Source organism: Oncorhynchus tshawytscha, linkage group LG06 (assembly GCF_018296145.1).
Source record: "Oncorhynchus tshawytscha isolate Ot180627B linkage group LG06, Otsh_v2.0, whole genome shotgun sequence".
Taxonomy (NCBI): Eukaryota; Metazoa; Chordata; class Actinopteri; order Salmoniformes; family Salmonidae; genus Oncorhynchus; species Oncorhynchus tshawytscha.
The window spans coordinates 68,972,339-69,000,185 of NC_056434.1; the positions used below are offsets into that span (position 1 = coordinate 68,972,339).

Here is a 27,847-nt window from a genome sequence, read left to right on the forward strand (position 1 = left end):
GTAGCATCATGCTGTGGGGATGTTTTTCAGCAGCAGGGACTGGGAGACAAGTCAGGATCGAGGCAAAGATAAACAGAGCAGAGTACTGAAAGATCCTTGATGAAAACCTGCTCTAGAGCACTCAGGACCTCAGACTGGGGCGAAGGTTCACCTTCCAACATGACAACCACCCTAAGCACACAGCCAAGACAATGCAGGAGTGGCTTCGGGACAAGTCTCTGAATGTCCTTGAGTGGCCCAGCCAGAGCCCGGACTTGAACCCAATCGAACATCTCTGGAGACACCTAAAAATAGCTGTGCAGTGACGCTCCCCATCCAACCTGACAGAGCTTGAGAGGATCTGCAGAGAAGAATGGGAGAAACTCGCCAAATACAGGTGTGCCAAGCTTCTAGTGACATTCCCAAGAAGACTCAAGGCTGTAATCACTGCCAAAGGTGCTTCAACAAAGTATTGAGTAAAGGATCTGAATTCTTATGTAAATATGATATTTCAGTTTTTGTTAGCAAACATTTCTAAAAACCTGTTTTTGCTTTGTCATTATGGAGTATTGTGTGTAGATTGATGAGGGGGGAAAAACTACTGAATCAATTTTAGAATAAGGCTGTAATGTAACGAAATGTGGAAAAAGTCAAGGGGTCCACAGCACGAGCCTCTTTGTGATTGAGACTCATTGAATTAGTGAGTACTATGGTAGAGATATTGAGGAGGAGGAGGAGGTAGTGCTGGTCATGGTGGGCCTTTCCGCTTCCCAAACTAATGCCCTGGCTGGTCCTCATAATCACATTGCTTCCGGACTGCAGCTCTCCGTCACACGCAGACACATTATAAAAATACATACACACACATTACAAACACACACACACACACACACATTACAAACAAACATGCACACCAGAAATGGGTACACACGCGCACCCGTGTGTGCACACGTACACACACACACACTGCAATCACACACAGACACACAAACACACACACAGAGAGTACACACATTCTCTCAGGGCGCAAAAAAAATCTGCTCACATTGCAGAGATGCCAAACAACGAAGCCTGCTATCTAATTACGAGGACTTATGAGGAAATATAATTGAACTGAATGGTGCTTTCAGACAGCAAATTAAACTAGATACAAATATAAATAAATTGAATCATAAATTGAAAGTCGGGGCGTACTTGGACATTGCCGCATCGGAAAAGATTGCATCAAATCAATTACTGAAGCCAAAAACAATCCATGTTTATTCAGTTGCATTACACCTCACCCAATCAGATCTGATAAGACAATGGTCTAAGACAATGGTCAAGACATGAGTAGACTGTATGAGTTGAATAAAGTGCTGACCAGAGGTGGCCAACCATCCTCCTGGAGAGCTACTAGCTGTGCAGGATTTTGCTCCAACCCAGTTGTAACACATCTGAGCCTGAATTAGGAGGTAGTTAGTAACTAGCTGGTTAACAGCTACTTGTTAGATGCTACTGCACAGTTGGATATAGGAACACAAGCATTACACCCAAAATACATCTGCTAAATATGTGTATGTGACGGATAAAATGTGATTTGATTTAGTAGAACCAGCTCTCCCAGGCCCTAAACCAAAGGTATACAGAAAGAATACAAAACACAGTCCTGCTGCATGTATACACATCAGAGCATCCCTGTTAGCTTGTATTCCTTTTGAGTTGTATCCTGGGGCTGCCACAGTGCAGTAGAGTCTCCTAGGCCCCTCCCCCTGGGTTAGTAACTGCAGAGGGTCGCTCTGACAGCCTCAATGGGCAGAAAACAGAGCTCTATCGCAGCCAATTAAAAATTAACGAGAGCAAAATCTGGACCGGGACCGTTTGGGTCGTTACGGGGACCTGAAGGGTATGTATGCACTCAGACAGGCACACACTCTCTTTTGAGCTCTTTCCCCTCTCCTCCCATCAGTTTAGTGTTAATGGCCTGAGTGCTGCTAAAAGCTCCTTCAAGCCCAACCCAACATCACTCCGCTGCATCCCAACACCACTCCGCTAGCTCTCCCTCCCTCCATTCCTCCATCCTTCTTCTCTCTTTCCCAAGGCCTCATCCAAACGTACACACCCACGAGCGCAAGCGAACACGTGCATGCAACATACGTGCATGCACACATACACACTGGTCTCTCAGTGAATTCAACATAATATAATCATGCACACACAAATCTGTTCTAATCCCATAGAGGTGAATGGTAAACAGAGAGGGGGGGAGGGGGGCAGATGGTCACTACTCACATCGTAGGCCCCAGCCTTGATCTGCTGATAGAGCTTGTGCTGATCTTCATCCCAGAAGGGAGGGTAGCCCACCAGGAGAATGTACAGGACCACACCTGAACACAGAACACACACGGGGAGGGGGGGGGTTAGTACACACACACACACGCACGCACACATTGAAGGAGGGAGTCACTCACCACAGGCCCAGATATCCACCGGCTTGCCGTAGGGGTCCTTCCTCAAGACCTCTGGAGAGAGGTAGCCTGGAGTGCCTGCAAAACCTACAGCAGCAAATAACATGTCAAAAGGAATTAAACAACAAAGTCTAGGATCTAATGTAAAGACATTGCAAGAGAAGTGTACCAACACAGCGTTCTATCATCCCCATTCAGGAGAGCTCTACTCTGCCCTACAGTGAAACTGAGAGTTTTTTTTTTATTGTCCAGCCAAATTAATTGTAGGTAGATCGTTGGAGATGTGGTGGAGATGTGGAGATCTTATTATGAGGTACTTTTTTATTCATAATGGTCTTGACCTCTGACATGACCTTTGACCCTAGACTGCAGTTACCGCCTTCTTGCTTGTTACACCCACTGGAATACGTTTCCATGACGATTTGTTTTTAATACAATCTCGTGTTAGTATATTTATTGGTATATGGCTGTCAGTGTCATATAGTTTGAGACTTGTATCAGCAAAGAACAATAAATAATACCAAGGTTTACCGTAGACACCGCAGCCCAAAGCTCAGTGAAACCAAGTTAAAAGGCAATAACTGACGTGTGTGATGGAAGTCACTGCCTTTTTCCTTGGTTTCACTTGAACTTTTTGCTCATCCTGCTAACATGAACCCCCATTTTCTCCATAACACAACAGGATATTTGGATATTTGTCCACATGATAAAGCATGTACAGTTGAAGTCGGAGGTTTATGTACACCTTAGCCAAGTACATTTAAACTCAGTTTTTCCTCATTCCTGACATTTAATCCTAGTAAAAAATTCCTTGTCTTAGGATCACCACTTTATTTTAAGAATGTTGAATAATAGTAGAGAAGGATTTATTTCAGATTTTTTTTCTTTCATCACATTCCCAGTGGGTCAGAAGTTTACATACACTCAATTAGTATTTGGTAGCATTGCCTTTGAATTGTTTAACTTTGGTCAAACATTTTGGGTAGCCTTCCACAAGCTTCCCACAATAAGTTGGGTGAATTTTGGCCCATTCCTCCTGACAGAGCTGGTGTAACGGAGTCAGGTTTGTAGGACTCCTTGCTCGCACACGCTTTTTCAGTTCTGCCCAAAAATGTTCTATAGGATTGAGGTCAGGGCTTTGTGATGGCCACTCCAATACCTTGACTTTCTTGTCCTTAAGCCATTTTGCCACAACTTTGGAAGTATGCTTTGGGTCCTTGGAAGACCCATTTGCGACCAAGCTTTAACTTCCTGACTGATGTCTTGAGATGCTGATTCAATATATCCACATCCTTATGATGCCATCTATTTTGTGATAGTGCACCAGTCCCTCCTGCAGCAAAGCACCCCCAAAACATGATGCTGCCACCCCCGTGCTTCACGGTTGGGATGGTGTTCTTCGGCTTGCAAGCCTCCCTCTTTTTCCACCAAACATAATGATGGTCATTATCGCCAAACAGTTCTATTTTTGTTTCATCAGGACATTTCTCCAAAAAGTGCGATCTTTGTCCCCATGTGCGGTTGCAAACTGTAATCTGTCTTTTTAATGGCGGTTTTAAAGCAGTGGCTTCTTCCTTGCTGAGTGGCCTTTCAGGTTATGTCGATATAGGACTCGTTTTACTGTGGATATAGATACTTTTGTACCTGTGTCCTCCAGCATCTTCACACGGTCCTTTGCTGTTGTTCTGGGATTGATTTGCACTTTTTGTACGAAAGTACGTTCATCTCTAGGAGACAGAATGCGTCTCCTTCCTGAGCTGTATGATGGCTGCGTGGTCCCATGGTGTTTATACTTGCGTACTATTGTTTGTACAGATGAACACGGTACCTTCACGCATTTGGAAATTGCTCCCAAGGATGAACCAGACTTGTGGAGGTCTACAATTTCTTTCTGAGTTCTTGGCTGATTTATTTTGATTTACCCATGATGTCAAGCAAAGAGGCATAGAGTTTGAAGGTAGGCCTTGAAATACATACACTGGTACACCTCCAATTGACTCAAATTATGTCAGAAGCTTCTAAAGCCATGACATCATTTTCTGGAATTTTCCAAGCTGTTTAAAGGCACAGTCAACTTAGTGTATGTAATCTTCTGACCCACTGGAATTGTGATACAGTGAATTATAAGTGAAATAATCTGTCTGTAAACAATTGTTGTAAAAATGACTTGTGTCATGCAAAAAGTAGATGTCCTGATTAGATGTCCTTCTTAACAAGAAATTTGTGGAGTGGTTGAAAAACAAGTTTTAATGACTCCAACCTAAGTGTATGTAAACCTCCGACTTCAACTGTATTTAATGTATAAAAAAATGTAAATAACACATTTTTGACCAAATGTGCAGTTACTGCTCTTTTGCTTGGTAGGGCAGTATTAATGAGTAGCATTCTGATCTGACACCAAGGAACCAGCCAGGCTTCCATTCAGAGATGTCCAGTCTGTCCCTGGAGTGGGCACTTTGGCAAGATAAAACCAATTCTGCCAATTTGGAGCTGATTCCTTTACACTGATCTAATAAACATATATTAATGTATGTGGGTACTCAGCGAAGGCCTGCTGGCCCTGGTTTCTCTCTGGGGTCTGGTGGAAGTGACAGGTTCAAACTGCTCTGACTTGAAAGGTAGACACGGGGGGGGCAAATCAAATAGGTCTCCGATTAAAGGTGAGGAGCCCTACTATCAATACTGAACAACTTCTGGCCTCACTACTTTGATGTGCAAATACCAAGTGACATCATGCCAGTCAGTGAGAGATGGAGGGATGATAGGCAGAGAGATGAGCAAATGATAATGCAGAAAGAGGAGAGGGATGAGTGGGAGGAGAAAGGAGGAGGTAAAGAATTGTCATTAGCCCAGAGGACTGCAGTAGTAAGATCAGTGACACTACCATTAAAGCCCAGTGTACTGATCACCCATCTTACCGAACCATGCTTGCTCGTCTCCCTGCACGTCGATGGCCAGCCCAAAGTCAGCCAACTTCACTGCAGCTCCCTTCAGCTTACTGGCCAGGAGCAGGTTTTCTGGCTACAGACCAGAGCAAAACCACAGAGACAGATAAAGAGAATCAATCAATGAGGTGAAACTAATTGAAGAACAAACTCCTTCAAGAGGCTATAATATAAAAGTCACAGACAGAGTTGAGTCATTCAACGGAACTGTGAGGTCCATGTACGCTGACCACAAAACATGACCCATATCTCGCTCAGAAATTCCATGAAAAAAATGTACTGTAGGTGAAAATGAAGACAGGCATGAATCATTAAAAGACATGTGTGTCAGAAGTGGGTGGACATACATGGAGTGTACCACTGGGGGTCAGAGAGGGGTGTGAATGTAATTGGGTATGAGCTTCAATGCGGTGCCGAGTGCCCTTCTTGGGCCTGGCTCAGTTTGATTCATGCTGCGACGGGCGCGTGACACTTTTAATAAGTCTCTCTCTCTCAGGAGAGTGGGATAGAGAGAGAAAGAGAGTGGGAGAGAGACAGAGTGCAATAGAGACCTGGAGAACAGAGAAAGAGGTAAAGGGCAGAGGAGAGAGAAAGAGGGAGTAGGCAGACAGAGGAGAGACAGAAAGACAGAGCGCGAGAGATGACAACCGTCGGGATGAATTAGTCTCTACACTGGCGCTGCAGCAGTGTGACGTCATACAGGTTTCCATGGTAACCCGGCTGCCACCAGCACCTCTCTCCTCCCCTTTTCTCTTCCCTTGTTTACCTTCAGAAATTCAGCCTCTGGAGATGCCATGCAGGCAGCCAGCCCATTGTGATAGTCTCTTTGTGTGTGTTGTGTGTGTGTGTGTGTGTGTGTGTGTGTGTGTGTGTGTGTGTGTGTGTGTGTGTGTGTGTGTGTGTGTGTGTGTTGTGGGGTGTGTGTTTGGTGGTGTTCATCTCTTCCCTCCATGTACACTACCGTTCAAAAGTTTGGGGTCACTTAGAAATGTCCTTGTTTTTGTAAGAAAAGCACATTTTTTGTCCATTAAAATAACATCAAATTGATCAGAAATACAGTGTAGATATTATTCATGTTGTAAATTACTATTGTAGCTGGAAACGGCAGATTTTTTATGGAATATCTACATAGGCATGCAGAGGCCACTTATCAGCAACCATCACTCCTGTGTTCCAATGGCACGTTGTGTTAGCTCATCCAAGTTTATCATTTTAAAAGGCTAATTGATCATTAGGAAACCCTTTTGCAATGAAAACTGTTGGTCTGATTAAAGAAGCAATAAAACTGGCCTTCTTTAGACTAGTTGAGTATCTGGAGCATCAGCATTTGTGGCTTCGATTACAGGCTCAAAATGGCCAGAAACAAAGACTTTCTTCTGTTCCATGCTCATATGGGCAGTGTGCGTCACGGCTGGATAGGCTGTTTCTGCTGTCAAAATGCATAACCAACTGCTTTTGGTTGGTCTTAAATATCCCTACCAGCACAGCCTGAAATTAGCCCTTTGGATCATGTTATTTCCAACCCCTCCCATCTGAGCGCAAGCGTGCTGATGTCTAACAGGTAAATGGCCGAACCTGGCGTGGGGCTGGAAAATGCCAGTGTGCCAGTTTTTACATGATGAAATTGCAAACGTGTGTTTGACACTAATGCTGCCTTTAACGTCAGATGAAAATAGAGCCCTTCGTCTTTATCTATGTCTCTAGTGCAACTGGCCCCCTCTCTTTCTTTAAAATGTCCACAGGACATAGCATAAAACATAGCATGGAGGGCCCGAGGCCTCACTCCATGGTAACAGCAAATATCATACACACAATTGTTTTAATCTCCTTGTGGGGACCAAACAATTGATTCCCATTCAAAATCCTACTTCCCCTAAGCCTTAACCTAACACTAACACTAAACCTAACCCCTAACCCTAATTGCAACCCTAACACTAACCCCTGAGCCTAAAATAGCCTTTTTACTATCCCACAAGGATAGTAAAACCAAAAACACACACACACTTCATTATTTCCCCTTCACTTACTGCTGGTCTCTGCGTTGGAGGGCTCTCAATCTGATGGCAACAGTAGTTACAATGCATTTGAGTTTCATGGAACACCTCCCAGCTGAATGACGGATGGTTTTACTGGCAAATGTACTCAGAATAATGGTGTTGATACAAGATGCAGTTTATAAGAGCTGTACATTCAAGTGGCACTCTGTGATGTTCAACATTCATCTTGTAGACTAGAGCACGTAAACGGCTTGCCCTTGACAAAGGTACGCATGCCTTAATGTCAAGCATGGGTCTGTTTTTCACCTAAACAAAAACAAAATAACTCTTTGAAGTGTGTCCTATTGTTAATACTGGAGTATGGTGATAAGTATCACCAGGCTAGCCAGCTTTATGTCTATTCGCTGTGATGTCACCCTGGCTATAAATAGCAGCCAAATGGTGTTCGTCTGCTTTCGTCAGAGATACAGAGGGAGAGAGAGAGAGATACAGGGAGGGAGGGAGGGAGGGAGGGAGGGAGGGAGGGGAAGAGAGAGAGACAGAGAGACAGAGAGACGGGCTGGGGGATGGTAATCACCTGAAATGCACTGTCTGGCTCAGTGCCTCTACCCACAATTCATCAGCACCAGCCCAGTCACTCTCTCTGACGTCCGAAAAAAAAAAAAAAATTGCTCACGTGTGTGCAATTTTGTGCGAGTTTTCATTGGCTTACGTATACACGCATGTGTGTATGCATATGACCCTGTAAGGTTGCCAGTGGGAGGGCTTTGGGGGTTGGGGGCATGATGACGCACCCCCCCAAACAGGTGTTGCACATTGCCATGGTGATGGATTACTCACCTTGAGGTCCCTGTGCACAATGTCATGCTGGTGCATGTGGTGGACACTCTCCAGGATCTGATTGATACACTGGCTGCAGAGAGAGGAGACACAGAACACAGAACGCACACATCAATGCACAGCAGACACATGACACCCACCACACACTGACAGAGTCAGGGGTAGGAACTAATGGAAACCACTGGTTTATGGATCAGATGAGGTGAGTTTCCCCTTGCTGTTTGAGCACTTTGAGATTCACTAAATGAATCCCATTCATGACTACTGCTGATTCTTAATATTAGAAACACAACTACAGAACTACAACTACAGACTGATCGAGACAGACAGAGGGAGACAGAGAGAGAGAGACAGCGAGAGATAGACTGATCGAGACAGACAGAGGGAGACAGAGAGAGAGACAGCGAGAGATAGACTGATCGAGGGAGCCAGAGGGAGACAGAGAGAGAGACAGCGAGAGATAGACTGATCGAGGGAGCCAGAGGGAGACAGAGAGAGAGACAGCGAGAGATAGACTGATCGAGGCAGACAGAGGGAGACAGAGAGAGAGCCAAGAAAAAAAAAGCGAGAAAGAGCCAGACAGACAGAGAGAGGCTGAAAGAGAGCAAATAGGGAGACTGAGAAAGACAGAGGGATGCTGAGAAAGACAGAGGAAGAGCAACTGTGCAGAGGACTCTGTGTAGAGCCAGAGGAACCTCGCTAGCCTCAGCCCTTTTTCCCTAATAGCTCTGTTTTCTTTGAACCCAAAAGCCTGCGAGACAGCAGATATATTAACATGTCCCCTCAGCGCCAAGGCAAATTTCCTACTGTCGACCTCACATCTGTCATATCCTCCCCACAATCTGGCTGGACAAATTACACACACGCAGTTATATTCCATCTAGATGGGCCTACCCCTCCAATGGAGTTTTAAGGCAAAGGTCGAGTAATACTGAAGTTGTTGCTTTCTGCAGTTTTCCACGATCTGTGGGTAAAAACAACCACCTATTTGGGCTACATTATCAGAGATTTCATCTGTAGACTCACCACAACTGCCATAGTGAATACGGTCATTATCAACTTCAGTATGTGTGAGGAGAAGTGGGTTTGATAGTACAGGGTCCGGTTCCTGGTTTTTGGTTCAACCTTCTATTTACTCTCTAACACATTGTATTACTTAAAAACAGACCTGGGCAGCCACTAATGTGCTGTTTTACATCAATCAAGCCTTAAAAACAACAGCCCCTTCCCATCTAGTCAGACTGGGTTAAAAGTGAAGGAAGAAGAAAAGAGAAGAGGGACAATGTACAATAAAAGGAGAGAGAGAGAGAGAGAGAGAGAGAGAGAGAGAGAGAGAGAGAGTGGATGCTATGAGAGACGGGGTCCTAGGAGGCCGTGGTACTCGTGATATATTCTCTGTGTTTTTCTTTCAGAGTAATCAGGAGAAAAGCATGTCTTGTGTCCAAATTTGGCCAAATCTGTGCCCTGCATTCCATTCCACTACGCAGGCACCAGAACTGCCTTTCCCCAATAAAGTCTCCCCGTCTCTTGCCCTCTCTCCCTTCCTCCCTCCTTCAGTCTCGGGGAGACATGGGCCTACACACACACATTTTCAGACCCCATTTCCCCTTCACTCTCTGTTGCCCCTCTTATCTTTCATACACATTTGTTCTCACTCTACCCACACTCTTTATCTCCCCCCTCCTTGTCCCCTCTCCTCTTTTTCTCACCCTCTCTTGGTTATTCAGTCTCTTTCCCTGTCCCTCTGTTTCTGCATCTCCCTCTCATCTCTGTGTACTAGTGAGGAGTCACACTCCCAGAGGCATTTTTCACCCTATCTATCATATTCACTCTCTTCCTCTTCTGCTTGATTAAATGAGCAGCTCAGGCAACGTGGTTGAGCCCGACCCCAGAAACTCTTTGCGGCCAGAACAGAGCAATGAGCCTCCATAATGTCCACATACTGACTGCAGCTTCCTTCCACGTCTGAGAGCCACAATCACCCCTGGCCCACACCAAGTTTCATTCTCTCCCACACGGCACACAAACACCCTGCCAGGACAATGCTCACCCTAGGGAGGAAAGCATGAGTGTGGTACTGCATAGTTACAGTGGGGCAAAAGTGTATTTAGTCAGCCACCAATTGTGCAAGTTCTCCCACTTAAAAAGATGAGAGAGGCCTGTAATTTTCATCATAGGTACACTTCAACTATGACAGACAAAATGAGGGAAAAAAATCCAGAAAATCACATTGTAGGATTTTTTATGAATTTATTTGCAAATTATGGTGGAAAATAAGTATTTGGTCAATAACAAAAGTTTATCTCAATACTTTGTTATATACCCTTTGTTGGCAATGATAGAGGTCAAATGTTTTCTGTAACTGTTACTGGTATTTTGGCCCATTCCTCCATGCAGATCTCCTCTAGAGCAGTGATGTTTTGGGGCTGTTGCTGGGCAACACAGACTTTCAACTCCCTCCAAAGATTTTCTATGGGGTTGAGATCTGGAGACTGGCTAGGCCACTCCAGGACCTTGAAATGCTTCTTACGAAGCCACTCCTTCGTTGCCCGGGCGGTGTGTTTGGGATCATTGTCATGCTGAAAGACCCAGCCACGTTTCATCTTCAATACCCTTGCTGGTGGAAGGAGGTTTTCACTCAAAATCTTACGATACATGGCCCCATTCATTGTTTCCTTTACACGGATCCTGGTCCCTTTGCAGAAAAACACCCTCAAAGCATGATGTTTCCACCCCCATGCTTCACAGTAGGTATGGTGTTCTTTGGATGCAACTCAGCATTCTTTGTCCTCCAAACACGACGAGTTGAGTTTTTACCAAAAAGTTCTATTTTGGTTTCATCTGACCATATGACATTCTCCCAATCTTCTTCTGGATCATCCAAATGCTCTCTAGCAAACTTCAGATGGGCCTGGACATGTACTGGCTTAAGCAGGGGGACACGTCTGGCACTGCAGGATTTGAGTCCCTGGCGGCGTAGTGTGTTACTGATGGTAGGCTTTGTTACTTTGGTCCCAGCTCTCTGCAGGTCATTCACTAGGTCCCCTCGCGTGGTTCTGGGATTTTTGCTCACCGTTCTTGTGATCATTTTGACCCCACGGGGTGAGATCTTGAGCCCCAGATCGAGGGAGATTATCAGTGGTCTTGTATGTCTTCCATTTCCTAATAATTGCTCCCACAGTTGATTTATTCAAACCACAAGCTGCTTACCTATTGCAGATTCAGTCTTCCCAAACTGGTGCAGGTCTACAATTTTGTTTCTGGTGTCCTTTGACAGCTCTTTGGTCTTGGCCATAGTGGAGATTGGAGTGTGACTGTTTGAGGTTGTGGACAGGTGTCTTTTATACTGATAACAAGTTCAAACAGGTGCCATTAATACAAATCAAATCAAATCAAATTTTATTTGTCACATACACATGGTTAGCAGATGTTAATGCGAGTGTAGCGAAATGCTTGTGCTTCTAGTTCCGACAATGCAGTAATAATCCAACAAGTAATCTAACTAACAATTCCCCCCCCAAAAAACTACTGTCTTATACACAGTGTAAGGGGATAAAAAATATGTACATAAAGATATATGAATGAGTGATGGTACAGAGCAGCTTAGGCAAGATACAGTAGATGGTATCGAGTACAGTATATACATATGAGATGAGTATGTAAACAAAGTGGCATAGTTAAAGTGGCTAGTGATACATGTATTACATAAGGATGCAGTCGATGATATAGAGTACAGTATATACGTATGCATATGAGATGAATAATGTAGGGTAAGTAACATTATATAAGGTAGCATTGTTTATATATTTACATCATTTCCCATCAATTCCCATTATTAAAGTGGCTGGAGTTGAGTCAGTGTCATTGTCAGTGTGTTGGCAGCAGCCACTCAATGTTAGTGGTGGCTGTTTAACAGTCTGATGGCCTTGAGATAGAAGCTGTTTTTCAGTCTCTCGGTCCCAGCTTTGATGCACCTGTACTGACCTCGCCTTCTGGATGATAGCGGGGTGAACCGTCAGTGGCTCGGGTGGTTGATGTCCTTGATGATCTTTATAGCCTTCCTGTAACATCGGGTGGTGTAGGTGTCCTGGAGGGCAGGTAGTTTGCCCCCGGTGATGCGTTGTGCAGACCTCACTACCCTCTGGAGAGCCTTACGGTTGAGGGCGGAGCAGTTGCCGTACCAGGCGGTGATACAGCCCGCCAGGATGCTCTCGATTGTGCATCTGTAGAAGTTTGTGAGTGCTTTTGGTGACAAGCCGAATTTCTTCAGCCTCCTGAGGTTGAAGAGGCGCTGCTGCGCCTTCTTCACAATGCTGTCTGTGTGAGTGGACCAATTCAGTTTGTCTGTGATGTGTATGCCGAGGAACTTAAAACTTGCTACCCTCTCCACTACTGTTCCATCGATGTGGATAGGGGGGTGTTCCCTCTGCTGTTTCCTGAAGTCCACAATCATCTCCTTAGTTTTGTTGACGTTGAGTGTGAGGTTATTTTCCTGACACCACACTCCGAGGGCCCTCACCTCCTCCCTGTAGGCCGTCTCGTCGTTGTTGGTAATCAAGCCTACCACTGTTGTGTCGTCCGCAAACTTGATGATTGAGTTGGAGGCGTGCGTGGCCACGCAGTCGTGGGTGAACAGGGAGTACAGGAGAGGGCTCAGAACGCACCCTTGTGGGGCCCCAGTGTTGAGGATCAGCGGGGAGGAGATGTTGTTGCCTACCCTCACCACCTGGGGGCGGCCCGTCAGGAAGTCCAGTACCCAGTTGCACAGGGCGGGGTCGAGACCCAGGGTCTCGAGCTTGATGACGAGCTTGGAGGGTACTATGGTGTTGAATGCCGAGCTGTAGTCGATGAACAGCATTCTCACATAGGTATTCCTCTTGTCCAGATGGGTTAGGGCAGTGTGCAGTGTGGTTGAGATTGCATCGTCTGTGGACCTATTTGGGCGGTAAGCAAATTGGAGTGGGTCTAGGGTGTCAGGTAGGGTGGAGGTGATATGGTCCTTGACTAGTCTCTCAAAGCACTTCATGATGACGGATGTGAGTGCTACGGGGCGGTAGTCGTTTAGCTCAGTTACCTTAGCTTTCTTGGGAACAGGAACAATGGTGGCCCTCTTGAAGCATGTGGGAACAGCAGACTGAATGGTGGAATTTCTGCAAAGAAACAACTGCTAAAGGACACCAATAAGAAGAAGATACTTGCTTGGGCCAAGAAACATGAGCATTGGACATTAGACCGGTGGAAATCTGTCCTTTGGTCTGATGAGTCCAAATTTGAAATGTTACGTTCCAACCGCCGTGTCTTTGTGAGACGCAGAGTAGGTGAACGGATGATATCTGCCTGTGTGGTTCCCACCGTGAAGCATGGAGGAGGAGGTGTGGGGGTGCTGTGCGGGTGACACTGTCAGTGATTTATTTAGAATTCAAGGCACACTTAACCAGCATGTCTACCACAGCATTCTGCAGTGAAACGCCATCCCATCTGGTTTGCACTTAGTGGGACTTTCATTTGTTTTTCAACAGGACAATGACCCAACACACCTCCAGGCTCTGTAAGGGCTATTTGACCAAGAAGGAGAGTGATGGAGTGCTGCATCAGATGACCTGGCCTCCACAATCACCCGACCTCAACCCAATTGAGATGGTTTGGGATGAGTTGGACCGCAGAATGAAGGAAAAGCAGCCAACAAGTGCTCAGCATATGTGGGAACTCCTTCAAGACTGTTGGAAAGGCATTCCTCATGAAGCTGGTTGAGAGAATGCCAAGAGTGTGCAAAGCTGTCATCAAGGGTGACTTTGAAGAATCTCAAATATAAACTATATTTGGTTACTACATGATTCCATATGTGTCCTTCCATAGTTTTGATGTACCATGTAGAAAATAGTAAAAAATAAAGAAAAACCCTTGAATGAGTAGGTGTGCCCAAACTTTTGACTGGTACTGTTTGTGTGCATATAGGAGAGTGTGTTTGTATAATGTGTGTGTGTGTGTGTCTGTGTGTGTGTGTGTGTGTGTGTGTGTGTGTGTGTGTGTGTGTGTGTGTGTGTGTGTGTGTGTGTGTGTGTGTGTGTGTGTGTGTGCGCACAGGAGTGTGTGTGTGTGTTCCCACCTGGCATCGGCCTCACTGTAATACTCTCTGGCAACAATGTCTTCAAACAGCTCTCCACCGGTGACACTGGGAGGAGAGAAACAACAGCTTAGTTGACACATGGACACCAGTCTGGAACCATGATGGTATGATGGCAAACACCCAGTCTACCAGAGACAACAGGAAACACAGCCCAGAGAGAGCATGTTCCACTGGACACACACACACACACACACATAAATGCATGATTTATGCAAAAGACAACATAGTCTAAGACAATGAAGTAGGTGTTTTGGTTGAGTAAGGATGTTGCCAACAATTGGGGCTAGAGTGTAACCCAAAAATGTGTCCTCTGAATGCCCTGTGGGGACACCGTGCGTGTCACCTTATCCTCTCACCCTGTCAGAACAGACCCACTAGACTGTGTGCTCTACATAAAACTCTCAGTGTACACCAGTGTTTCCCAACTCCAGGCCTCGAGTTTGTCTAAGGCCACAACAAAAAAATGTGGTCCGGTGGGGGGGGTGGGGTACTCAGGGACTGGAGATGGTTAACACTGGTGTACACCACTGCTGATACCCATACACACCATCACAGCCTCTGGAGTACCACAACAAAGTAGGTATTACTGTAACTAAATAAATAAACATTTCTGATGGTTCTGGGTATTAGATGTACTCATGATAATAATGTGGTCATTCAGCAGACTTAATGAACTAATACACATAGTCATTACATGTGGCCTCTGTAGGAATCAAAGCCACGTTGTATTATCTGGTGTTATAAGCAGTAAGCACCATTAAGTATGAGAGTTGTGAGAGTATACGTGCCAGAGACAGCAGTGGGACCGGCTGACCGGTATCAGTATACTCACAGGTCAAAGACAAGGTAATGGAAGCCTTCCTCTGAGATACTTTCGTGTAGTCGTACTGTGGGACAGACAGACAGACACACAGACAAACAGGGAGAGAAACAGAGAAGAGAGTTAAATAACAGTCATTCCTTATCTCCTTGTCTCTCGCCTCGTCAATTACCCACTCCGCTTTCGCCCTGAGCCCCAGGGACGCACTTAGGACAGTGAGAGCTTGTTTGTGCCACGTTGTGACCTACAGTTCCTGGAAAGCAAGATATTTGCGTGGGCAAACGCACACTCCCTCAATCCCCTGTTGCCTCTGGCTGCGGCAGTGAAGCCCCTTCTGGGTAGGAGGTTACGCTGTTTCATTCAGGTGACGGGAGCAGGTGTCAGTGGGAGTAGCCTTGCACTGCCACTTACGTCCTGTAGCATGTCTGTTCACGGTCTTCAGTGGCCAGTATAATACACACGATGTGTTAGCATGTGGCATGTGTGGCGTAAGAGATCAAGTTTGTACTAACACATACTGTATGTGTTAGTAACACCTCAGTGATATACAGACGCAATGAGATCCGAACATTCCCAATCCTAATGATCCACCCCTTTTCCGATGGATGACACACACGCATGTGTGCGTACCCATGCCTGGCATGCCTCTGTGGGAACAAAGGGGAATAATGTAGACGTTCCCACTGAGCTTCTGTGCTCACCATGGAATACCAGGATTTCCACTGGGAACACACAGACTTCCAATGCTAACGCCATTCAAAGCATTGGGGCTTAGTGATATGTCCCTCAACACATCGTCTAAAATCGCTCATGACACCCGATGGTGAGCAACCATACAGGATGTGTGTTTGTGAGTCAACATGTGCCTGCATAAGTGTGTTCCTGTACTGTAGAGAGAGTGTTTAGTTATGTTTGATAGGAGGTGAAGGCCAACAGTGCGTATCAAGGGTAGGTGGTGTGTGTGAGTCATGTGTGTATAGGCCTGCAATGTCTGTCACGTGTGTTTATGATGCAAAAAGAGAGCAAAAGGGAGCTAAGATGCCACAGTGAGGGGGCAGAGAGTCAGTGTGTGTGTGCGTATGTATGTGTGTGTTGGAATGAATTAGCTTGCCCTGCCAGTGGCAGTTCACTCCATTCCTCCCTCCCTCTCTCTCTACCTTTCTCTCTCAATTGCTCCCTTTGTTAGGAGTTTATCTGCAGTCCAAGCAGAAAACATGACAAGCTGTCCCTTTGACAGAGAGGTGAGGTGAGGTGAAGGGAAAGAGATGGAGATGGAGAGAAGGAATGTGCTTTAGGGGACAGAGAACAATCTGGGACACAGAGACAGACAGACAGACAGACAGACAGACAGACAGACAGACAGACAGACAGACAGACAGACAGACAGACAGACAGACAGACAGACAGACAGACAGACAGACAGACAGACAGACAGACAGACAGACAGACAGACAGAAGACAGACAAGACAGACAAGACAGACAGACAGACAAGGGAAACAGAGAAAGTGATAGAAAGAAGGGGATAGGTGAGAGACAGATGGGGAGGGCGGGTGGACCAGCAGAATGAGATGCCGCTGGAGAGAGAGAGAGAGAGAGAGAGAGAGAGAGAGGAGAGAGAAGAGAGAGAGAGAGAGCAGAAAGAGGATGAGAGAGGAGAGAAGGAAGAGGATGAGTGAGACAGAAAAAGAGAGAAAGAGAGAGCAGAAAGAGGATGAGAGAAGGAAAAAGAGAGAGAGAGAGAGAGACAGCAGAAAGAGGATGAGTGAGAAGGAAAAAGCGAGACAGAGAGAGAGCAGAAAGAGGATGAGAGAAGGAAAAAGAGAGAGAGAGAGAGAGAGAGAGCAGAAAGAGGATGAGAAGGAAAAAGCGAGAGAGAGAGAGAGCAGAAAGAGGATGAGAGAGAAGGAAAAAGCGAGACACAGACAGAGAGAAAGAGAGCGAGAGAGCGAGAGAGAGAGAGCAGAAAGAGGATGAGAGAGAAGGAAAAAGCAATTGCGAAGGGAGGAGACTGCAGAAAGAGGGAAGATAGTAACGAGAAGCAAGTGAAAGCAAAACTAAAAATGCAAAAGGAAGGAAGAGAGAAAAGGAAGTAGGTGCTTGCGTGTGTAGTTTGAAGATGTGACTGGGTGAAGCTCATTAATATAGTCAGGCAGTAGAAGAGGCATTCATGCTGTGCTATGAACTCTTCTTTCGTCCTCTCCTCCCTCGCTTTATCCGGTCCTCCCTCCCTACCTATCCCCCTTTCTCTCTATGGCTTTGAAAGTGTAATTACATGTTGTCTCACTGGCCTGCTTGCTGCTGCCTGCTCACACCCACCTGCTCACACCCACCTGCTCTCACCCACCTGCTCACACACACACACCACACACCGCACACACACACAGTGCCCCCGTTTTCAGCCACACAGCTAACCACCAACACAAATCTCACGAATTTACATTCCTGTTACACATACCTCACATACACACTCGCACAAACACACACCTGCATCGGTGGCGGTTGGTGCCGTTTAAGATGACGGAGGACAATTCTTTTTTTTCATGAGCAAGGCATTATTTCTAGTACAGCATATTGGATGACTGCCATTCATGTTCCATTCACCCAGTTCAATGTAACATCGATAGGTTACGGCTACTACATGATACTCAAATTTTCACGGACACACGGACAGATAGTGACACATTCAATACTGCCTTGCACACTCTTGCCTGCATCTAGCTGATCTAGGGTGTAATCATTAGTCCAACCGTTTCAAACAAGAGTTTCTATTGGACAAATTCAGGTATGTTCATCTCCATTTTGTTCTGTTTGCTTCCGTTTAAGAAACCTTTTCAAAAGAATCGGCGGAATGAATACACCCCTGATCACATAGCAGCCAAGTTGTATTCCTTCTCACATCTACGCGCTCTCCTCCTTTCACCTTCTCCCTTTGCTTGTGGACTTCAATGCACTTCAATGCACAACCCATTAGCTGTATGTGACCAGGTGAAAAAACCTTTCCAAGCCAAACCATATCATAACTGTTACACACAGCCTACATCGTGGTCACCATATTAGCTAAAGTAACATCATAGACAACATAGCTAATATAACTAACACGCTACAATCATGCAGTACAGCAGTTACAGCTTGGCCATTACAGCTTAGCAGGTGGCAATAAACTAGTAAAACCAAAAGTGTACTTTGACTTGGAAGATTTCCAGTGTTGTGTTGGATAATCATAGTCAAAGAAATTAATTTGTTCAAAACTGTTCAACTATTGTTTTCCCCTTTGAGTCAAATACTCACCACATTTTATGCACTGCAGTGCTAGTTAGCTGTAGCTTACATGCTGACCACACCACTCGCATTGCAAAATAAATGTACACATACATGTTAGTCAAATATTTAATCTTAACAGCTCACGCGCGTCAACGAGCGTCTGCGTAGCCAGGCGCTAAAATAGAACTTGGTTCTATTCTTGACGCCTGACGTGCTGCAAGTCCCACCTCTCCCATCTCCTCACTGGAGAGGAGCATTTTAGGAACATACAGTTGAAGTCAGAAGTTTACATACACTTAGGTTGGAGTCATTAAAACTCGTTTTTCAACCACTCCACAAATTTCTTGTTAACAAACTATAGTTTTGGCAAGTCGGTTAGGACATATACTTTGTGCATTACACAAGTCATTTTTGACTGTGCCTTTAAACAGCTTGGAAAAATCCAGAAAATTATGTCATTACTTTAGAAGCTTCTGATAGGCTAATTGACATCATTTGAGGTGGAGGTGTACCTGTGGATGTATTTCAAGGCCTACCTTCAAACTCAGTGCCTCTTCGTTTGGGAAAATCATGGGAAAATCAAAAGAAATCAGCCAAGACCTCAGAAAAGAAATTGTAGACCTCCACAAGTCTGGTTCATCCTTTGGAGCAATTTCAAAACGCCTGAAGGTACCACATTCATCTGAACAAACAATAGTACGTAAGTATAAACACCATGGGACCACGCAGCCGTCATACTGCTCAGGAAGGAGAAGCGTTCTGTCTCCTAGAGATGAACGTACTTTGGTGCAAAAAGTGCAAATCAATCCCAGAACAACAACAAAGGTCCTTGTGAAGTAGTAAAATGGCGCCGGAAGAAATGGCAGCAGTTTAACGGGGGCCCAACGAATTGTGCTATTAAGTGGGTTTCTTTTGCATCATTTGTAACTTATTTTGTACATACAGTGCCTTGCGAAAGTATTCGGCCCCCTTGAACTTTGCGACCTTTTGCCACATTTCAGGCTTCAAACATAAAGATATAAAACTGTATTTTTTTGTGAAGAATCAACAACAAGTGGGACACAATCATGAAGTGGAACGACATTTATTGGATATTTCAAACTTTTTTAATAAATCAAAAAATGAAAAATTGGGCGTGCAAAATTATTCAGCCCCCTTAAGTTAATACTTTGTAGTGCCACCTTTTGCTGCGATTACAGCTGTAAGTCGCTTGGGGTATGTCTCTATCAGTTTTGCACATCGAGAGACTGAAATGTCAGGTCCATGGGGCGACGCACAATTGGCCTAGCGTCGTCCGGGTTAGGGTTTGGCCGGTAGGGATATCCTTGTCTCATCACGCACTAGTGACTCCTGTGGCAGGCCAGGCGCAGTGCAAGCTAACCAGGTCGCTAGGTGTACGGTGTTTCCTCCAACACATTGGTGCGGCTGGCTTCTGGGTTGGATGCGTGCTGTGTTAAGAAGCAGTGCGGCTTGGTTGGGTTGTGTTTCGGAGGACACATGGCTCTCGACCTTCGTCTCTCCCGAGCCCGTACGGGGAGTTGTAGCGATGAGACAAGACAGTAACTACTAACAATTGGATCCCACGAAATTCGGGAGAAAAAGGGGGTAAAATACACGTTTTTTTTTAATAAATGTAAATGTCGACCCGGACTATTTGCATTGTGTGCCCCCCAACCCCCTCCCCAGCCCCTCTTTTTACGCTGCTGCTACTCTCTGTTTATCATATATGCATAGTCACTTTAACTATGCATTCATGTACATACTATCTCAATTGGGCCGACCAACCAGTGCTCCCGCACATTGGCTAACCGGGCTATCTGCATTGTGGCCCGCCACTCGCCAACCCCTCTTTTACGCTACTGCTACTCTCTGTTCATCATATATGCATAGTCACTTTAACCACATCTACATGTACATACCACCTCAATCAGCCTGACAAACCGGTGTCTGTATGTAGCCTCGCTACTTTTATAGCCTCGCTACTGTATATAGCCTCGCTACTGTATATGTCTTTTTACTGTTGTTTTATTTCTTTACTTACCTATTGTTTGCCTTATACCTTTTTGCACTACTGGTAAAAGCCTGTAAGTAAGCATTTCACTGTAAGGTCTACACATGTTGTATTTTTGGCGGACGTGACAAATAAACTTTGATTTGATAGGATTTGAAGATGCTGGAGGAAACAGGTACAAAAGTATCCATATCCACAGTAAAACCAGTCCTATATAGACATAACCTGAAAGGCCGCTCAGCAAGGAAGAAGTCACTGCTCCAAAACCGCCATAGAAAAGCCAGACTACGGTTTGCAACTGCACATGGGGACAAAGATCGTACTTTTTGGATAAATGTCCTCTGGTCTGATGAAACAAAAATAGAACTGTTTGGCCATAATGATTTGGAGGAAAAAGGGGGAGGCATGCAAGCCAAAGAACAACATCCCAACCGTGAAGTACGGGGTGGCAGCATCATGTTGTGGGGGTGCTTTGCTGCATGAGGGACTGGTGCACTTCACAAAATAGCTGGCATCCTGAGGTAGGAAAATTATGTGGATATATTGAAGCAACATCTCAAGACATCAGTCAGGAAGTTAAAGCTAGGTTGCAAATGGGTCTTCCAAATGGACAATGACCCCAAGCATACTTCCAAAGTTGTGGCAAAATGGATTAAGGACAAGAAAGTCAAGGTATTGGAGTGGCCATCACAAAGCCCTGACCTCAATCCTATAGAACATGGACAGAACTGGACTGAACTGAAAAGGTGTGTGCGAGCAAGGAGTCCTAGAAACCTGACTGAGTTACACCAGCTCTGTCAGTAGGAATGGGCCAAAATTCACCCAACTTATTGTGGGAAGCTGAATGTTTGACCCAAGTTAAACAATTTAAAGGCAATGCTACCAAATACTAATTGAGTGTATGTCAATTTCTGACCCACTGGGAATGTGATTAAATAAAAAAAAGCTTAAATAAATCCTTCTCTCTACTATTATTCTGACATTTCACATTCTTTATGAAGTGGAGATCCTAACAGACCTAAGACATGGAATGTTTACTTGGATTAATTGTCAGGAATTGTGAATAACTGAGTTTAAATGTACTTGGCTAAAGTGTTTGTAAACTTCCGACTTCAACTGTATACCCATGTGGGTGATTGAAAGATTAACTGAGGTCCACACTCCAGTCCAGTTGGTGTTGGTAATGCACCTTAAAGTTGGTTGCCAACTTTAAGACAACCAACTTCTTCCACAGAATAAGAAGACTACTGCTGAAGATGGAGAGATTACTAAAAATTAGTTTCCCCTATTATATGTGGATTAAATGTCAGAGTAGAGAATACACGATTTTGGGTGAATCAAAATGAGTAAAAATTCATACAAAGATCCATGAAAAAGGGAACTTGTGCTCTGATAGTTTGGAGGACGTCCTCTGGAAGTTGTCAGACTTACTGTGTAAGTCTATGGAAGGGGATGAGAAACATGAGCCTCCTAGGTTTTGTATTGAAGTCAATGTACCCAGAGGAAGATGGAAGCTAACTGTCCTCCGGCTACACCATGGTGCTACCCTACAGATTGCTGTGGAGGCTACTGTAGACCTTCATTGCAAAACAGTGTTTTAATCAATAATTTTTTCAATAATAAAGTGTATTATATTTAGTATAGTTTCATCTAAAAAGTATAACTTTTTAAATGTTTCACTATTATTATTTTATGAAATTCACTAAGGATGGTCCTCCCCTTCCTTTGAGGAGCCTCCACTAACCTGCATGTATGTCGCACATTCACTGTAGAGGAAAGAGAGGCTGGCTTGCAGTGTGAGGGGAGGTGACAACTGTCATTTCCCTGAGTTTGCATGCGCTGGTGGGTTGGCTCCTAAATTCTGTGGCTCTCACTCACCAGTCTGATCATGCAAATGGTCCACACAAGTGGGCATCATTTAATTTGGCTGGCTTCCTCCATTTGCCTACACCCTAACTCTCTTCCATGAAGTGCTGAGGTGACACCATGTAACACACTGACACTGAAGACACCCTCAATGCTCTTCAAACCAACATGGCTGAAATATATACAGCGAGAGACTTCACCTGTTGCTAGACTGACAACAATGTCACCTCGGTTTCGTCCTGTCATTGTTGGTTGCCACCAAACTGCTCTTGCTCAGCAGGTAGGTTGTCATACAGACACACTTTCATTTAGCCTACTATGGTAAGTACAGTAGGAGCCACTCACCTATGTTGGGATGTTTGAGCAGGCGACAGATGCGGGCCTCTCGTTCCAGTTTTTGATGATCTGAGGGGAGAGGAAAAGGAAGATAAACACAATCGCACACCTTTTCTGTTGCTCAGTCGATACCCTGCAGGATCTGTCAATTTAAAAAAAACTCTTTCCACAAACCACCATTTGGCAATGAAACTGGTGGGAACATCCTGATGTATCATGTATGTTATGTTCAAGGGGCTCTTTACAGACAGTAGTAGTACTATAACAAATGTAAATCAAAATATACAATAAGGCAGTGGAGTCTCATCCGTTCTGCTGTCCCACCACCAATTGGACGGGTCTACTATACCCCCATCGCACCCATCTCTCTTCCATATACACTGGGTATACCAAACACTAGGAACATCTTCCTAATATTGAGTTGCAACCCCCTGCTTTTGAACAGTCTCAATTTGTCTTTGCATGAACTACAAGGTGTTGAAAGCGTTCCACAGGAATGCTGGCCCATGTTGACTTGAATGCTTCCCATATTTGGGTCAAGTTGGATGGATGTTCTTTGGGTGATGAACCATTCTTGAAACGGTTGAGCGTGAAAAACCCAGAAACGTTGCAGTGCTTGACACACTCAAACCGGTGCGCCTGGCACCTACTACCCTACCCTGCTCGAAGGCACTGAAATATTTTTGTCTTTCCCATTCTACATCTGAATGGAACAAATACACGATCCATGTCTTAATTGTCTGTTGGCTTCAAAATCCATCTTTAACCTGTCTCCTCCCCTTCATCTACACTAATTGAAGTGGATTTAACAAGTGACATCAATAAGGGATCACAGCTTTCACCTGGATTCACCAGGTCAATGACATGGGAAAAGTTCCTAATGTTTTGTACACTCAGTGTATATTTAACCAGGTTGGTGGGGGTCCTGATATTTATGAGCAGCCTTGCACAACTAACGCCTCCCTCCACTCAGCTCCTACAGTGCAAGGAACCAGGTCTAAGGCAGAGGAGACAGAGGAGACAGGGGACAGAGATGGAGAGGATGGTGGAGAAGTGATCATACACTCAATGTACTTCAGACATACAGTAAATATAACCCCCCCCACACACACACACACAATATATCAATATACACCCCCCCACCAATTATGATTTTTTTTTAATAAAATAACAATTACGGTATTTGAAAATACCCCAGTTTACGGTATGTATATACGGTATGTATATACGGTATATCGCCCAAGCCTAATCAGTGGTAACCTTGGCAACAAGACCCAACAGTTAAAAACATTTCTCCACTCCAAATCAGGCTCCATCCTACAGGAGGTTTATAATAAACTGATGTTCTATTCTGGCTTTTATTAAACTACACTGCACTCAGTGGACCTGCTTCATCAAATAGCCTTTGATTAAAGGATATGAGAAATGGACACTCATAATAATGTACAGCATATCCAGGCAAGTATGAGCTGTGTACTAGAACACACTGCAATGCACAAAAATGCTTGCAGCAGCACAAGCCTATTGCACTTAGTTAAATTAGTCTCCTGGGCTCAGACTAATACAATCACTGTCCAGTTAAGGACTCTAATAGTAAGGGGCGGCGCTGTGTGTGTGTGTGTGTGTGTGTGTGTGTGTGTGTGTGTGTGTGTGTGTGTGTGTGTGTGTGTGTGTGTGTGTGTGTGTGTGTGTGTGTGTGCGTGCGTGCGTGCGTGCGTGCGTGCGTGCGTGTGTGTGTGTGTTCACATCGACTAACCGGTGCCCCCTCACATTGACTCTGTACCGGTACCCCCTGTATATAGCCTCGCTATTGTTATTTTACTGCTGCTCTTTAGTCATTTGTTACTTTAATTTCTAATTCTTATTTTACATTTTTTTTACTGCATTGTTGGTTAGGGCTTGTAAGTAAGCATTTCATTATAAGGTAACTTGTTGTATTCAGCACGTGTGACAATGATTATTTAGTTAAATTTGATTTGACATCCATACGTGCGTGGTTGGGCAGTATTAAAACCTAGTGCTCTAATTGCAGCCTTACATGGATAGATTGGATGGACAGACAGATGGATGGCTAGAATGACAGATGAAGAGATGGTACTGTGGGATGAGGAGAGAGATCGTGGGCCAAGTTCAGAGAGACCTTGGCACCAGCTGTTAGGCTCCCAGGGACAGATGTGTGTGCTATGTGTGCGTGTGTGTTATGTGTGTATGTGTTACTACGCCAGGGCAGAATGGAGTAGACCTCTAGCCTCTCTAATCCCCCCTCACGCTCCTGTCCCCCGTCCAGGATTTGGGAAACGGAGCCTCCCAGTCATCCCAACTGGCTGGCTAGGTGCTGGAATCATCTGTCCGGCTTGTTACATAGCTGGCCCACAGAAAGAATGTGACTTCATCAATGGAATATGACATGGCTACATACACAGAGCATAGCTAGCCGTAAAGATTGCAGGGGCAGAGTAGAGAGTATGCTGGAAACCTCCCTTTGGTACACCCACGGTCACTCACAAAAACACACCTTTCCTTTTCAGAGAATTTCAGAAGTAAAAAGTCAGCTCTCGACACTTGAGCACCTGAGCTCAGAAAGGCTTGTAATTTCTCACACACACAAACATACACACAGCCAAGAACATATGCACACACACACACACCTCCAAGTAATCTATTCTACAAACAAGGCCACAGTGCTCAGGTTTAAAAGGGGGGATTTTCTTTTAAATTGAAGGTTGGGATCTGAGGCCATTCAAGCTCTGACATTATCTGAGGATGCTGTGCACACGCACGCCTTCTCTCTGTCTGACAAACACGTTCCTGTGACACACACACACACACACTCTGGACACACACAAGTTGGCTGCTGTGAAAAGATAATGGCAGACTGCGGCATGAAGGGTCTGTCATTGAGAGTCAGAACGAAAGGGTGAGAGACAAGAGAGAGCAGAGAGCGAGAGAAAGTGAAAATGAGAAACTGAGTGTGAAGGAGTACTGTAGACAGAGTGAAAATGAGAATCTGAGAGTGAAGGAGTACTGTAGACAGAGTGAAAATGAGAAACTGAGAGTGAAGGAGTACTGTAGACAGAGTGAAAAATAGAAACTGAGAGTGAAGGAGTACTGTAGACAGAGTGAAAATGAGAAACTGAGTGTGAAGGAGTACTGTAGACAGAGTGAAAATGAGAAACTGAGAGTGAAATACTGTAGACAGAGTGAAAATGAGAATCTGAGAGTGAAGGAGTACTGTAGACAGAGTGAAAATGAGAAACTGAGAGTGAAGGAGTACTGTAGACAGAGTGAAAATGAGAATCTGAGAGTGAAGGAGTACTGTAGACAGAGTGAAAATGAGAAACTGAGAGTGAAGGAGTACTGTAGACAGAGTGAAAAATAGAAACTGAGAGTGAAGGAGTACTGTAGACAGAGTGAAAATGAGAAACTGAGTGTGAAGGAGTACTGTAGACAAAGTGAACATGAGAAACTGAGTGTGAAGGAGTACTGTAGACAGAGTGAAAATGAGAAACTGAGTGTGAAGGAGTACTGTAGACAGAGTGAAAATGAGAAACTGAGTGTGAAGGAGTACTGTAAGACAGAGTGAAAATGAGAAACTGAGTGTGAAGGAGTACTGTAGACAGAGTGAAAATGCTGGGTGAGAGCAGGTGGGAAATAGGCGATAGGGTGGATAAAGACGCGCAGATGGATAGTTACTGGGTGTTCATGCTTTTGTTCCATCCCAGCACTAACAGAGGGAGAACACTGTGTTAACAAATGAGTTCCATCATGGTGGTCCTGGATGACTCACTCCACCAGCTGGATTAGAGACAGTGAGTGAGTGAGTGAGTGAGTGAGTGAGTGAGTGAGTGAGTGAGTGAGTGAGTGAGTGAGTGAGTGAGTGAGTGAGTGAGAGAGAGAGGGGGGAGAGATAGACTGACCTTTAAAAGGATTACGGGACTGCCAACAGTTCGACCCGTGACACCCACACACACCCAGCCTGAGCCGCTCAGATAACCCATCAACCATGGACCACTGAACTACAGCCAATCACTATCGCTCTAGGTGTGTGCACGTGTGGTTATGTGCATGTACATTTGATACGGTATGCACATTTGTGTGTGTGTGTGTGTGTGTGTGTGTGCGCGCATCCAACCAGCTGCCACTCCTCTTCCCCTCTCCCCATCTGACCTCTCCAATCCCTTCTGACAGTCACCGAGGCCTAATTCACAGGAATGACATAACGCAGCTCCTGCATTAAATATTCATCTCAGATCCCTCTCTCTCTGCGCTCTCTCCTCTCTTTCTCACCTTCCATCTCTCTACCATTCAGGAGAGGAGCAGCATCAAAACAGCAGCCTATCCAGCTGTGCCAACCACCTACTGTCACAATGTAATGACCATGCCATAATAGTAGAAGTATCTGCATTACTTGCTGTTTGGGGTTTTAGGCTGGGTATCTGTATAGCACTTTGTGGCAACTGCTGATGTAAAAAGTGCTTTATAAAAATACATTTGATTGAATTTGATTGTAGACACAGAGTCATACACTGTAAAATAACCTGTTATCAATGCATTCACCATTAGTTTGCTTCAGATGTTGCTTAGCATACAATGTGATCATAGATCAAGGCTGATATTGAACTCTCTCATTCATTCACTCATGTCGAGTCATCCAATGTTCTTCACTGTGTGTAAAAATTATTTTCAAAAGCAACAGATGAGATCAAATACAAAGAAACTAAAGCTATAGGAGTGAGGGCACACAGACTACGTTTACATTCACAAGTAGGATTATGTGTGTGTGTGTGTGTGTGTGTGTGTGTGTGTGTGTGTGTGTGTGTGTGTGTGTGTGTGTGTGTGTGTGTGTGTGTGTGTGTGGCTGAGAGAAAGAAAGAAAGAAAGAAAGGAAGAAAGAAATAAAAAGAGAGAAAGAAAAAGAGAGAGAGAGGAGTGAGAGCAAGAAAGCTATTCTTTTAGTCGTTCGTACAGGGATGTTTTGATTGAGTTTACAATAATGGCTTTAAAGGCTCGAAATGGAACTGCTGCGCTGGTTAAACGCCCACAAGAGCAGATTTTTTTTAAAGATTCAGCTGAAAGACAATGCCCATCCTTTACCCATGATGTAGCACAACAATTTAAGTCAATAACTCATAGTTTTAGTCAAAGTACTATACAGTGGATTCGGAAAGTATTAAGAACCCCTTGACTTTTTCCACAGGTTTTTTAGAATTGTTTGTA

At 44.7% G+C, this 27,847-nt stretch overlaps 1 protein-coding gene across 25 annotated transcripts in view; it reads right to left on the minus strand.

Annotated features, from left to right (window-relative positions):
• Positions 1 to 27,847, minus strand: part of camk2g2 (calcium/calmodulin-dependent protein kinase (CaM kinase) II gamma 2) — a 106,215-nt gene that overhangs the window by 33,965 nt on the left and 44,403 nt on the right. For all 25 annotated transcript variants that reach the window (XM_024424826.2, XM_024424824.2, XM_024424823.2 and 22 more), the window contains exons 3-9: positions 22,640 to 22,699; positions 15,168 to 15,222; positions 14,315 to 14,380; positions 8,209 to 8,281; positions 5,345 to 5,447; positions 2,430 to 2,513; positions 2,251 to 2,345 (exon numbers count right to left, since the gene is read on the minus strand). In XM_024424826.2, the coding sequence (XP_024280594.1) occupies positions 2,251 to 2,345; positions 2,430 to 2,513; positions 5,345 to 5,447; positions 8,209 to 8,281; positions 14,315 to 14,380; positions 15,168 to 15,222; positions 22,640 to 22,699 (536 nt within the window). The remainder of the gene's footprint in view (positions 1 to 2,250; positions 2,346 to 2,429; positions 2,514 to 5,344; positions 5,448 to 8,208; positions 8,282 to 14,314; positions 14,381 to 15,167; positions 15,223 to 22,639; positions 22,700 to 27,847) is intronic.